At 45.9% G+C, this 14,638-nt stretch overlaps 1 protein-coding gene across 6 annotated transcripts in view; it reads right to left on the reverse strand.

The window, feature by feature from the left end:
- The window catches only part of ITCH (itchy E3 ubiquitin protein ligase), a 340,605-nt gene that overhangs the window by 93,613 nt on the left and 232,354 nt on the right, over positions 1-14,638 (reverse strand). For all 6 annotated transcript variants that reach the window (XM_029614662.1, XM_029614667.1, XM_029614661.1 and 3 more), the window contains one exon: positions 8,436-8,564. In XM_029614662.1, the coding sequence (XP_029470522.1) occupies positions 8,436-8,564 (129 nt within the window). The remainder of the gene's footprint in view (positions 1-8,435; positions 8,565-14,638) is intronic.

Genomic DNA, 14,638 nt, shown 5'->3' on the forward strand with positions numbered 1-14,638 from the left:
TGAGTCCTTTGCTGTCAGCCCGGGCGGAACGCGGCAGGACAGCTGGAGTCAGCGGCACCGGGCGTGCTCTCTTCTTCCTGCCCCCCCCCCCCCCGCGGTCCGGAAGAGGAAGTGGAGAGCATCGGGTGCCTGCGCGGGAAGAAGAGGCCACGCTAGTGCGCTTGGCATCGGCCCGAAGAAAAGAAGACTGCAGCGCGGCTCGGAGGAAAATGGAGTTTCAACTGCGGCCGATGGGACTCCGCCTCCGCGAGGACTGAAAATGAAGAGGTTAGCGTTGGGAGGAGGCTGCTGCTGCCGCCGCGAGTTCCCGGGGTGGGGGAGAGAGAGAGTGAATGAACGAGCAAGCATGTGTGTTTGAGATCCTGTGTGTGTGAGTGAGAGATTACATGTATGTGAATGATTGAGAGCCTGTGTATGTGAAAGAGAGTATGTCTGTGATTGAGAGCCTGCCTGTGAGAGAGAGAGCATGAATGTAAGTTTACCATTGGGAACCTGTATGTGTAAGTTTGTGTGAAAGAGTATGTGTGTATGATTGAGATCCTTTGTGTGTGAGAGAAATCATGTGTATGTATGATTAAGAGCCTGTGTGTATAAGTAAGAGAGAGATCATGTGTGTCTGTGTGTGATTGACAGCTGGTTTAGGTGATGGAGCATGTGAGTATGTGATTGAGAGCCTGTGTTTAAATGAGAGAGAGAGATCATGTGTGTCTGTGTGTGATTGAGAGCTGATTTAGGTGACGGAGCATGTGAGTACGTGATTGAGAGCCTGTGTGTAAATGAGAGAAAGAGAGGACATGTTTGTAAGCATGTGAATGAGAGTCTGTGTGTGAGAGAAAAAGACAGCATGTATTTATGTGATTGAAAGCCTGTGTGTGTGTGTAAGCGTGAAAAGATAGACAGCATGTGTGTAAATGTGTAATTAAGAGCCTATATGAGAGAGAAAAAACATGTCTATATGTGAGTACTGAGAGCATGTGTGTATAGGTGTGTCATTGAGAGCCAGTGTGAGAGAGAGCGCTGGTATGTGACTGAGAGAGGAGAAAGTTCCAAGCAAACCACCCCACCTCCTGCTAATTCAGAACAATCTCAGGACACCTGGATATCAAATGTTCCCAGGTATGCAGAGCAAAAAAATTTTTGTATCCTTATTATTTTTCATTACTGGGTCTTTGTGTCTGCTATTTTTAAATATTTTGTTGGTATCTGGAAATGTTTTATATGAGTTTTTAATTATTGGATATTCCACTCATCAGCTGTTTCGAAATATGTTCTTTTTGTTAGTACAGTTTTACTGCTGATGATTTTATATTTCTTGATTTGTTTTATAAGGATGGGTGATGTTTCTTTTTTTCTTTGTTACACTGCATACAGAGACTCTGGCTTGTTGCAGTTTCCAATTCAGTTTTTTCTGCATGCTTCTTGTTATGCGTTTTGGTCTCTTTATTCTATGTTAGGTGAGGGACAGCACGTGATTCAGGTGAGGTATTCTGCTGGCGTGTTGTTTCTGTGTAGGACTCTATAGCAGCCTGACTTGGTCCGTTTTCCTAATAGGAGATGTATTGGTGTCTTAAGGCCTGGTGTAATATTTTCAGAGACTTATTGTACTTTAAAAGTGTGATCTTAAATAAAATGCACACATTTACTTATATTTAGTTTTAAACACATTGTATGGCTCTCATGGAATTACATTTTAAAATATGTGGCGTTTATGGCTCTCTCAGCCAAAAAGGTTCCTGACCCCTGGTATAGAGCTTAGCCACTACTGCTGCTTCTGGTGTGTACTACAGCCTGCATGGAAGAAGAGTAAGAGAGCTGCTGGAGGGGGTAAGTAAAGATGGCTTTTTAAGTTCATTTTTCTTGATTGACTGCCATTTTAATTATTTAATATTATGTGATGTGTCTGCTTTTTTTGTTTGAGCAACAAGTATAGCTTTTGTTTATGTTTATTTTATATATTTTTATTTATTTATTTATAAAAGAGTTTCTATACCGTCGATAAGACAAATCATCTCAATGGTTTACATGGCATAAAAATGTCAAATAAGTGTTCTGTTATAAATACAGACTTCGTTATTTTCATTAATGCACAATGTAAGTTAAAAGTGTGTTGAGGCGGGGGGGGGGGGGGGGGCGGCATAGCTGACGTTTCGCCTAGGGCGCCTAATACCCTTGCACCGGCCCTGACAATATACAGGAATAATCTCTTCTGTCAATGTTTCTTAAGTCATTGGTAAAACTTGTGGATATCTGCAGAACAAAGAAAAAAGTAAGAAAATGTAATCGAGCTGACTCTCCAGTGAATAAGAGATCACCTCAATGGGTGGGCGTCTGGACTGATCCATGGTACTACAGGAACGAAAATTAGCAGGTAAGAACCAATTTTCCTTTCCCTGTACGTACCCAGATCAGTCCAGATTATTGGGATGTACCAGAACTTTCCTAAGTAGGATGGGACCTGGAGAGTCCCGCTTGGATGACTTTACTGCCAAAAGTTCCAAACGCTGGAGCTTGAACATAGCGATGATAATGTCTAGTGAAAGTGTGTAACGATTTCCACGTTGCCTCTCTACAGATTTCCTGCGGCAATACGAGTTGGTCTCTGCCCAGGACGTTGCATGTGAACGCAAGGAATGCGCCTTGAGACCTTCTGGAATGGGTTTTCCTCGGCAAATGTAAGCAGAAGCAATCGGCTCTTTCAGCCAGCGAGCAATTGTAGTCTTGGAGGCTTTATGGCCTCTGTTGGGCCCACTCCAGAGAACAAAAAGATGATCTGAAACCTGAAAATCATTAGTGGCTTCGAGGTACTGAGCTTAACATCAAGCTGCTTCAATTCTCTAGAGTGTGGAGCCTCCCGATCCGAATCCGGAAAAGCCGGAGGTTCTATCGACTGATTCACATGAAACGCCGAGACCACCTTTGGGAAAAAAGATGGGACAGTTCGGAGCGATGCCTGATCTCGGAAAAAAGGAGGAAGGGTTCCCGACAGAACAACGCTTGAAGTTCTGAGACTCATCTAGTCGAACAGATTCCCACTAAGAAGACTGCTTTTTTTTTTTTCCCCAAAAATAATTTTTATTAAGAACAGAGGAATATAGCCTCCATACAACCGGGCAATTAAGGTGTTTGGCTCCCTTCAGAAAATGAATCACATTGGGGTGAGAAGCAAGGGTTGTTCCCTCAATGCGCCCTCGCAGACAGCCCAAGGCCACGACCTGGACTCTGAGGGATTTGAAGGATAGTCTCTTGCTTAAGCCATTCTGCAGAAAACAGAGGATCTGAGCCACTGAAGCATGCTGAGGGGAGAGCCCTCCCTCACAACACCAGGAGTCAAAGACTTCCCAGACCCGAATATAGGTAAGTGAGGTAGAAGGTTTCCGCGCCCGAAGGAGGGTGGAAATAACCTCCTCCGGATACCCTTTTTTTCTCAGCCTTCTCCTCTCAAAAGCCATGCTGCTAGACAAAAGCGAGCCACCTGATCGAAAAATACTGGACCCTGGTGCAGCAGGTTTGGAAGGTATCCGAGACGAAGAGGGTCGTCCACCGCCAGGTTGACTAGGTCCGCAAACCATGGTCTCTGGGGCCACTCCGGCGTGACGAGAATAACCGTCCCCGGGTGCACCTCTATCCTTCTTATTACCTTGCCCACCAGCGGCCAAGGAGGGAACACGTAGAGCAGGACGTCTCGGGGCCCCGGGAGGACTAGGGCGTCTACTCCTGCCGATCCATGTTCCCATCTGCGACTGAAGAATCGTGGTGCTTTTGCGTTTTTCAGGGTCACCACCAAGTCCAGGTGTGGGATCCCCCCAACGACAAGAGAGTAGCAACATCACCTCTTCAGACAGTTCCCACTCTCTGGGGTCTAGACGCTGACAACTTAGAAAATCTGCTTGCACGTTGTTCACTCCGACAATGTGGGAGGCCTGCAGCCTGGCCAGATGGCACTCCGACAACTTGTCCTCCTCTGAGGCTACCTGCCGACTCCTCGTTCCTCCCTGACGATTGATGTATGCCACTGTCTTCGCGTTGTTAGACAGTACACGCACTGCCCGATTGCGGACCAGGGGGAGAAACCGCTTCAACGCTAAGCACACCACTCTTGTTTCCAGGTGATTGATGGACCAACTAGCTTGCACTTCTGACCATTGGCCCTGAGCTGATACTGGCACACAGCCCCCAAACCTGAGAGACTTGCGTCCGTAGTCACGATTATCCACTGAAGCACTTCGAGATTCACTTCTTGCTGTAGGTGGCTGAGGACCAGCCACCAGAGCAGGCTGGTTCTGGCGAACTCAGGAAGAGGTAAAGGGATTTGGAACTCCTCTGAAACCGGCTTCCAGTGGGAAAGCAAAGCTCTTTGCAAAGGTTGTATATGAGCAAATGCCCAAGGCACCAAATCCAGCGTTGATGCCATAGAACCAAGAACTTGCAGATAATCCTAGACCTTGGAAACTTGCAGGGACAAGAGATGTTGAACTTGAGTGACTAACCTGAGAGCGCGCTCGCTCCAGAGAAAGATTTTGCCGATTCGAGTATCGAAACGTGTTCAAGAATTCCAAGACTTGGGAAAGCACGAGATTGCTCTTGGAATAGCTGACCACCCAGCTAAGGGAGCGGAGAAGAAATTCAGCACCTTTTGAACCACCAAGCGGCAGAGATCCTCTGACTTCACCCAAATGAGCCAGTCGTCCAAATAGGGGTGGACCTGGATTCCCTCCCATTGCAGTGCAGCCGCCACCACGACCATCATCTTGGTGAAGGTACGGGGAGCAGTAGCCAAGCCAAACGGGAGGCTCAAAACTGGTAATGGTTCCAGAGGATCATGAATCGCAAGAACCTCTGATGATCCCTGCGTATCACGATATGAAGATAGGCCTCCGATAAGTACAGGAATTCTCTGCTGCGGACCACTGCGATGACAGATCGCAAAGTCTCCATGCAAAAACGCAGCACCTTGAGGGCCCTGTTGATCTTCTTTAGGTCTAGAATCAGACAGAACGACCCTTCCTTTTTGGGGACCACGAAATAGATGGAATAGTGGCCTGAACGGCACTCCTCCCGGGAAACAGGAAGAATGGCACCCAGATACTCTAGCCTGCGGAGGGTCTGACGTACAATTCGTTTCTTCTCTGGGGAACCACAGGGGGAAACCAGGAAGTGGATCTCATAGAGGACGTGCAAACTCTAAAGCATTACCGTGTTTGATAATGCTTAGAACCCACTGATCCGACATGATTTTGACCCATTCCTTGTAAAACAGGGAGAGCCGACCCCCTATCACTGGAACTGAGCAGTGGGCTGGCGCTATCTCATTGTGTGGACTTGGGGCCTGAAGCTCCCTGAGAAAACCCATCTCGAATGGATCTGCGGCCGTGAAAGGAGTCCAAGACTGCGACCTCGCCGAGGGGTGCCTCTGCGCAACGGATGCGGGCCTAGTCTGACGCAGACGGCGCTGACCCCGAAAACGAGTGCGAGGGGGAAAGAAATTCCTGGATCCCCTGGGTCTGTCCTCCGGGAGCTTATGCAGCTTGTTTTCCCCCAAGGACTTGATTAGCTGCTCCAGATCTTCCCCGAATAGAAACTTACCCTTAAAAGGGGAGCAACTCCAACTGGGACTTTGAAGAAGAGTCTGCTGCCCAGTTGCGGAGCCAAAGCAGTCTCCTGGTTGAAACCGCTGCGACCATGGACCGAGAGGATACCCAAAGAAGGTCATATAAGGCATCAGCAATGTACGCCACTGCGGCCTCCAAACGCTCCGCTTCTGGGGAAGAAAGATCCCTGGCACTGAAAGTTGCTGAACCCACCTCAGGCTCGCATGTTGCATAAGGCTGCTACACACAGCCGCCCTGACCCCTAGAGCTGAAACTTCAAAAATTCTCTTAAGAAAAACCTTGAGCTTTCGGTCTTGCAGATCTTTGAGAGCTGCTGCCCCCGTGACCGGGTTAGTCTTCCTCTTGGTGACCGCGGAAACTGAAGCATCTACCTTCGGGACTTTGAGAAGATCCAGGGAATCCTCTGGCAACAGATACAATTTGTCCATTGCCCGCCCCACTCTCAGGCCCGCCTCAGGCATATCCCATTCTCGCAACATCAACTGCAACAGCATGGGATGAAAAGGAAAAGTACGGGCCGGAGCACGCAAACCTGCCAGGACAGGATCTACGGAGGAGTCATTTGGAACCTCCTGAGGGGTGGTAATTCCGAGCTCGGCCAGAACGTGTGGAATCAGTGGGTCAAGCTCATTCCTATGGAACAGGCGAAGCACCTGCGGATCATCCCCTTCAACTGGCAGGCTAGGGTGAGTCTTTGGAGGAGGGGGCTCTGTCCCTTGAAGATGTGCTCCAGGACGGACCTCCTCACCCTGGGGAGCGAGACTGGCCAAATAAGCTTTGCGCATTAAAAGCACAAAATCAGCAGAAAATGGGGCCGGAGATGGTAAAGCCCCCAACAGGCGGGGACACCCAATCCTCCTGCAGGTCCTGCCGAGTGTCCAAGGGAACCTCAGGACTTAAATCGGGAGGAAAAAACAGTGAGGGAGAATCCCCACCCCCTGCAGCTGACGACAAAACAACATCCAAGATGGCTGCAGGAACGGGGCCGGCCGACTCGCACGAGCACCCGGCTGACTGGCTGAAGCACGGGACCTGGACCCTGACCTCCCCGCTGCTATTGAGGGACCCTCCCCGCCTGGGAGGCACCTCGAACAGAGATTATCGCAGGACAGCCGAGCCGCCGGCTCCCCGCAGGCAGCACATCGCGTCGCACGTGGCATGGAGGGGGGGGGGGGGGGGGGGGCAACATCGGCCAAAAGAACTAACCTCCAAAAGACTGCCTCAGACACCCGGGAGGAAGAGAGCGAGAAACTAACAGCAAGACGTGGTTAAAAAAAAAAAAATCATCTACTCGCAGCCTTTTTTTTTTTCTCTAGTTTATTTTAAGCCTGTGCAGAGGAATGACGCGTCTCTGAGGCTATGGCCGAAGGGGAGGGACCGGACCACCGATACTCACCCGGTCAGGCTATCATCTCCCGGGGTCCGTGAGCTGCTGGGCCCCCCAATCCTGAGCTCAACCTGTAACTAGGAACGGCATAGCAAAAAACCTCTTCTGTTTCCTTTTTTTTTTTTTTTTTTTTAACTTGCTTGATCTAACAATGGCAAGAAGGGAATGCCAAAAGACAGAATCCCTAAAATTTAGAATCTCCTCCTCTTTTTTATTTTTTAAACTAACAGAGGTCCGCAGGTTCTGCCCCCTTCATCTGCTGGAGACAGAGAAATACTGAAGAGGCGCAGGTGGCACACCGGGTTAAGAGAGGATGCCCTTCAAGCTTTTCTCTTTCTTCATCTGCTAGAAAGGAGGCATAACCCAGCAGTCTGGACTGATCCGGGTACATACAGGGAACAAATATTCAAGCAACATAATAGTCAAATGAACAATAAACACAAAATAAATACAACAGGCAAGCACAAAACTAATAAAACATTTAGGGGCAGATTTTAAAACATATGCGCGCGTGCACAAATGTACACCCGATTTTATAACGCGCATGTTATAAAATCAGGGGTTGGTGCGCAGACTGGGGTGCACAATTATGCACCTTTTGCTGCCTTCCCCCGTTCCCTCCTAGGCCGCTCCAATTTCCCTTCCCCCTAGCCTGACCTCCCCCCCCCCGCCAGCCCTACTCTAACCCCCCCCCCCCCCCCCCCCGATCTTAATTTTATCTTTTGCGCCTGCCTCTGGGCAGGCGCAAGTTGTGCATGCCGGACGATGGCCGGCACACAATCTCTGATACAGCAGCCTTTTGAAAATAGGCCCGGAATGCGTAACCCCCCTATGCGGGTAAATCCTCCGTGCGTAGGTCTTTGAAAATCTGCCCCAATTGAACAAGACAGGAGGGTAAGTCATGGTAGCCTGTGCACATAACCCTTAAGAAGTGATAGGATTAACAGAATTAAAATTGTGAAACAGAGAAGTAACATCCTCAAAAAGTTGAATGCTGAAGATGAAACCTTTAGCAAAGAATGTCTCTTCTCTGCCACCCCCTCCCAGCCATTCATAGTGATATTTCTATGTATGATGAAAAGCACCTTAGTCTCTAATGAAGAGACCCAGATGTTCTAGTTTTAAATTATATGTTCCTGTACTAATTATCTTTGGATTACAAATTAGCTAATTAGCAGAAGCACATCTGAAGGAACCCTATATGGTTTCAATAGTTCATACAGAACATTTTTTAAATTCTTATACAGGTCATTACCTACAAAGAATCCAGGGTTACTTTCTGGGTGCTTCCTAGCTGGTTCTCTAGCTTTTCTTTTAAAGACAAATAGAGGCATTTCCACTGAGATCACTGCGTTAAACCAGATGGCTTCACTACCTTCACACCACTCATGGCATGGCAGCTACACAAGCAGTACCAGGTAAAAGGAGAAAATGCTTACAACGCAGATTTTCCAGTCCGAGGATCGATGTAAGTTGTAGTTCTTCTATTGTGATCCACAAAATATGGAATCCCATCTACCGTAAATCTCATCTCCCAGCCCTCTGGTAAAGGTTTCTCATTTAACTGCCTGGAAAATAAGAGAAATGCTACACATTGAATATATTTTTAAATTCATATAAAATTCTATTTTATATATTTAGCGATGCTCTTTTATAACATATTTTGGCGGCAAAAAATAAAACCCAAGACTTATCCCACAATTTAAGCCTTCCAGATTACTGGGTAGCTCAGTCAAACTCTTATGTAAAAAATCCTCTTTATAACAAGAAAAAATTCATTAACTCCAAGTGTTTGATATACAGAGGGACCAATTCAATACAAGGTAACAATTTTCTCCACTGGACTACAAATTCCATAATTTTATAGACAGAATCTTATTAGACATATTATACACATATACAATGAGAGAGGCACTATATATATGTGGCATTAAGCACATAATATATAAACCTTAATTATGAATATTAATATTGCAAACTTTAGTTGCTCTTCTGTACAATTATTTTTTCATAAGAGGTGGAAAGGAAAATTGGTTCTTACCTGCTAATTTTCGTTCCTTTAGTACCATGGATCAGTCCAGACCCTGGGTTATGTCACCAATCCAGCAGAGGGAGGCAGAGAAAACATTCTTTTTTTTTTTTTTTAATTTTTTATTTATTGAAGTTTCAACAATTTACATTGAAAAGTAGACGGAAAAAAAGAAAACAGAATTGTTACAATACAATCACAATCCTTAAAAAGAAAAAAGTAAATGTTTTCTATATATTTATAGGAACATTGGGGAATCAAGTATAGTTAAGCGGTTACAAAGAAATTGTATTCCATCATACAATTTAAAAGAAAAACTCTGTGTGGTGGACCTAACTACTATTTGTCCAACTCTCCTAGTTTCTTAGGAGTAAGAGTCCAAGTATTGGCGAAGCTGAGCTGGCTCAGTGAAGATATATCTATTATTCTGGTAAAGCAATACACATCTGCAAGGAAACCTCAAGAAATATTTGGCACCACGTGCAATCACTTCTGCTTTCATCATTAGGAATTTTTTTCTTTTTTCTTGCATTTTCCTGGTAATATCTGGAAATATTCTTATTTGTTGTCCATAGAACAACTAATTCTGATTCCGGAAAGACTTTCTTAAAACATTATCTCTATCAGTGGTTTGGATAAAGGAAACTAACAAAGTTGCTCTAATCTCAATTTTAGTCTCATAGAATTTCTCCAAAAATTCAGATAGATTATCTGGCTCTTCATCCTTTTTTTCTTCCTTCTTTTCAGGCAAAGAAGGAAGAGCATGGGAATAGAGGTCTCTGTATAGCCCAGAATAATTATAAGGTAGCTTTTAAAGAAATCTTTAGCCGTCATCCATTTTGATTTAGGAAAATTCAGAAGTCTCAGGTTGTTTCGCCAAATTTCATTTTCTAAGAAATCCATCCGATTTATCAACATATTTTCAGATTTAATAAAGTTACACTGAACTTCTTTCACTCCTGTAAACTCAGTTTCCACTTTTTGCACAGTCTTTTCTACTAACTGAATTCTATTTTCCAAACCTTGTGATTTATCCATATTTTGCTTTACCACGGTGGTCAAGTCACATATCACCTTATTCATGTTTATAAGCACTTTCCTTATTTCTTCCAAAGTAAGTTTTTCAGCAATCTCCATCGGCCTCCCCACAATCACCTCAATCTTGGTCTCCTTACCTCTCCCTTCCATGAGACCAGCTTCGCCATTTCCCATCTGGCCTGCTTCCTCTTTTTCTCCCTCTGAACCCTCGACCGGGCTCACCGAAGTCAACGGTTGTTCTCCATCACTTCTCAGGGAGTTGAAAGTCCTTGGAGCTAGCTGTCTTAATGTCAGATCGAGTTGTTCCGGCCCCATTCCTTCTGGGGATTTGAAAGGCACTGCTGGAATTGTTGGAGCCCCGGGGCTCAGCGATGTTTCCTCGGCCAGGGCGTCTGGTGGCCGCTCTCCACTACAGACACCAGCGGCCCCGCCTTCCGGGTTTGGGTGCACAAAACAGAATACCTCTTCAATCCGCGGCTGTCGTGTGGAAATTGTTGGGGTAGAGGTAAGATTATCGCGTATCTTTGCTTTTCTTTTGGTGTGAGGCATGATATCAAGGAAATATAAATAGCAAAGAAATCTGAAATATATTCAAAAACGCCACGGAGCCGAGCTGGATTCGTATCACAGAGTGGTGGCCATCTTGAATCTCCCAGGATCCAGAGAAAACATTCTAATGACTCTGACGTATACCCTGGAGCACCACCTGCAGACAATCAGTATTGACCAGTATCAAAGCAGAAATTTAACTACTAACATATTAACTAGCTATCTAAACAGGAGAACGAATTTCCAACTCACAAATCCTAAATGGAAGCAGAATCCCAAAAAAAAAAATCTTGGGAATAAACAAGAAAAATATTAAGAAAAATAGACAGCATGAAAAGGCGGTTTAATCACCCAAACAGTGAACGAGCGGACTCTCCGAAAAGATAAATATAATACACAGACATAAAGGGTGGGCGTCTGGACTGATCCATGGTACTACAGGAATGAAAATTAGCAGGTAAGAACCAATTTTCCTTTCCCTGTACGTACCTGGTTCAGTCCAGACCCTGGGATGTACCAGAGTTGATTCAATTAGGGTGGGACCCACCGCTCGGAGAACACTCTCTCCGAAGGCTGCTGAACTTGGAACGTGAACATCCAAGCGGTAATGATGAGCAAAAGTATGCAACGACTTCCAAGTCGCTGCTTTACAAATCTCCTGAGGAGAAACTAACTGACATTCTGCCCAAGAGGTAGCCTGTAACCTAGTAGAATGAGCTCTCAACCCTTCAGGAAGGTCACAACGAGCTAGAAGATAAGCTGAACAAATTGTCTCTTTTAACCAACGAGCAATCATAGCCTTCGAAACCTTATGACCTTTGCGAGGGCCACTCCACAAAACAAACAAATAATCAGACAATCGAAAATTGTTTGTAACTTCAAGATAACGCAACAGAGCTCATTGTACATCCAATTTTTTAAGATCCCTAGAGGAAGGATCCAAACGATCTAAACACGGAAAAGCTGGAAGCTCTATGGACTGATTTAAATGGAAAGAAGATACTACCTTAGGTAAAAAAGATGGTACAGTCCGTAATTAAATTCCTGTATCAGAAATTCTAAGAAAAGGCTCTCTGCAAGACAAGGCCTGCAACTCTGAAATTCTACAAGCTGAAGAAATGGCCACAAGAAACACCACCTTCAATGTGAGAGCCTTCAAAGTCTCATGATTAAGGGGTTCAAAGGGAGCCGAACACAGAGCCCTAAGAATCAAATTCAAACTCCAAGCAGGACAAGGATTCCGAAATGGAGGACGTAGATGTTGCGCACCTTTGAGAAAACGCACTACATCCGGATGCGCAGCCAAGGATAATCCCTGAACCTTACCACGAAAACATCCAAGCGCAGCCACTTGTACCCGTAAGGAACTACAGGACAAATCCTTGGCTAATCCATCTTGTAAAAAAGATAAAATATTGGATACAGAAGAGTGAACTGGATCTACTTGATGCTCATTACACCAAGATTCAAAAACCTTCCACACCCTTGCATAAGCCAAAGATGTAGGTTTTCTAGAACGCAATAAAGTAGTCACTACAGCATCTGAATAACCTTTATTCTTTAACAGACGCCTCTCAAAAGCCATGCTGCTAGAGAGAAGCATTCGACCTCTTCCAAACAAACCGGACCCTGAGATAGAAGGCATGGAAGATCTCGAAATTGAAGGGGACCGTTCAGTGCTAGTCTGACCAGGTCCGCGAACCACGGACGGCGTGGCCACTCTGGAGCCACTAAGACAACATCAACTTGTTGAACTTCTATCCAACACAGAACTTTGCCAATCAGAGGCCAGGGAGGGAACACGTAGAGAAGAACATCCCTTGGCCAAAGAAGTACCAGAGCATCTACTCCTTCCGCTCCTCTTTCCCTCCGGCGGCTGAAGAACCGAGGGGTTTTGGCATTCTGAAACGTGGCCATGAGATCATTGCCGGAGTGGACCATCTGTTGCATATCATTTGATAGGCTTCCTCGCACAGTTCCCACTCGCCTGGGTCGAGATGATGCCGACTGAGAAAGTCAGCTTGAATGTTGTCCACCCCGGCAACGTGTGAGGCTGCGATGCTGAGCAGATGTTGCTCCATCCAGCTGTTGTGCTTCCTGAGCTACCAGGAAGCTTCGGGTTCCTCCCTGACGGTTGATGTACGCTACCGTGCTCGCATTGTCGGAAAGAACCCGTACCGACTTCCTGCAAAGGAGAGGTTGAAGAGCGATTAAGGCTAAACGAACCGTTCTGGTCTCTAAAAGATCGATTGACCACTGTGCTTCCTCTTCGGACCACTGACCCTGAACAGATGTATTCTAACATGCCGCTCCCCAGCCTGAAAGACTGGTGTCGGTAGTGACCATAATCCATTCCGGAATCTCTAGCAGTACACGTCGTTGTAGATTCGCCGTCTGTAACCACCAATCTAGGCTGGAACGAGCCGTCTCTGTAAGAGGAAGGGGAAGGTGGTATAGTTCCGAAACTGGATTCCAGCAAGAAAGCAATGCAGACTGAAGTGGTCTCATGTGCACAAAGGCCCAGGGAACCAACTCCAGAGTAGAGGTCATTGACCCTAAAACTATCAAGTAATCCCGCACACAAGGAATAGGAATAGACTGTAAGTCTCAAATTTGTGATTGAAGCTTGAGAAGGCGATGCTCTGGAAGGAACATTATCCCTTGAAGAGTGTCGAACCGTGCACCCAAAAACTCCAGAGATTGGGAAGGTAATAGGTGACTTGTCCTCATTGATCACCCAGCCTAGAGACTGCAAAAGGCTGATTACCCTGTTGATTGTATAATAACAAAGAGATTCCGACTTCGCTCGAATCAACCAGTGATCCAGGTACGGATGTACCAACAGGCCCTCCTTCCTGAGTTGAGCAGCCACCACAACCATTATCTTGGTAAATGTTCTGGGAGCTGTGGCTAATCCGAACGGGAGAGCCCTGAATTGATAATGTTGCACTGAATTGATAATGTTGCCCTAGAATGCAAAACCTGAGAAACTTCTGATGATCAGATCGAATGCCGATATGAAGATAAGCTTTGGTGAGGTCGAGAGATGCTAGAAATTCTCCTCTGTGAACCGAAGCTATGACAGACCGAAGAGTCTCCATCCGGAACTATGGAATCCTTAGACAACGGTTGACCCTTTTGAGATCGAGAATGGGACGAAAGAGTCCTTCCTTTTTGGGAACGACGAAGAAAATTGAATAACGACCTTTCCGATGTTGGAACTGGAACTATAGCTCCTAGGTCACTTAAACGCTGTAGCGAGTCTTGGATTATGAGATGCTTTTGTAGGGAAGAACACGGTGAAATTAGGAACAGATGGTGAAGCCGCCGAACAAAATCTAAAGCGTAACCTTGATTTATCACTGATAGAATCCATTGATCCGACGTACATCTGGCCCATTCTTTGTAAAACAGAGACAGCCTGCCCCCTATGACGGGAACCGGAGAAAGGACAGGCCTTATCTCATTGGACAGACTTTGTGCCTCCTGAGACTTGGGAAGTTCCAGGTCTACCATAGCAGCGGCCACGAAAGGACTGAGACCAATTCTGTTGTCTACCTGAACACTGTTTAGCTGGAGGAGCCGACAGACGAGAAGAACAAAATCTTCTGTTAGACCGAAAATGAGAGCGAGATGAAAAAAAGAGCTTCTAGGTCTAGGACGGTCCTCTGGCAATTTATGAATCTTATTTTCCTCTAGGGACAAAATTAAATCTTCCAATTCCTTACCAAATAATAATTTTCCCTTAAAGGGTAAAGCTCCTAATTGAGCTTTGGAGGATGCGTCTGCGGACCAATTCCTCAACCAGAGAAGTCTGCGAGCCGATACAGAAGCAATGATAGAGCGAGCCGAGGCCCTAATGAGATCATATAAAGCATCTGCACTATAAGCAACTGTAGCTTCCAGTCTACCAGCCTGAGCAACTTCCTCTTCAGAGAGGGAAGAATTGTTTTGTAAAGCCTGGACCCATCTTAGTCCAGCTCGCAAAGCCAAGCTATTACACATGGCCGCCCGCACACCAAGAGC

The sequence above is a fragment of the Rhinatrema bivittatum genome, chromosome 8, assembly GCF_901001135.1.
Source record: "Rhinatrema bivittatum chromosome 8, aRhiBiv1.1, whole genome shotgun sequence".
Lineage (NCBI taxonomy): Eukaryota > Metazoa > Chordata > Amphibia > Gymnophiona > Rhinatrematidae > Rhinatrema > Rhinatrema bivittatum.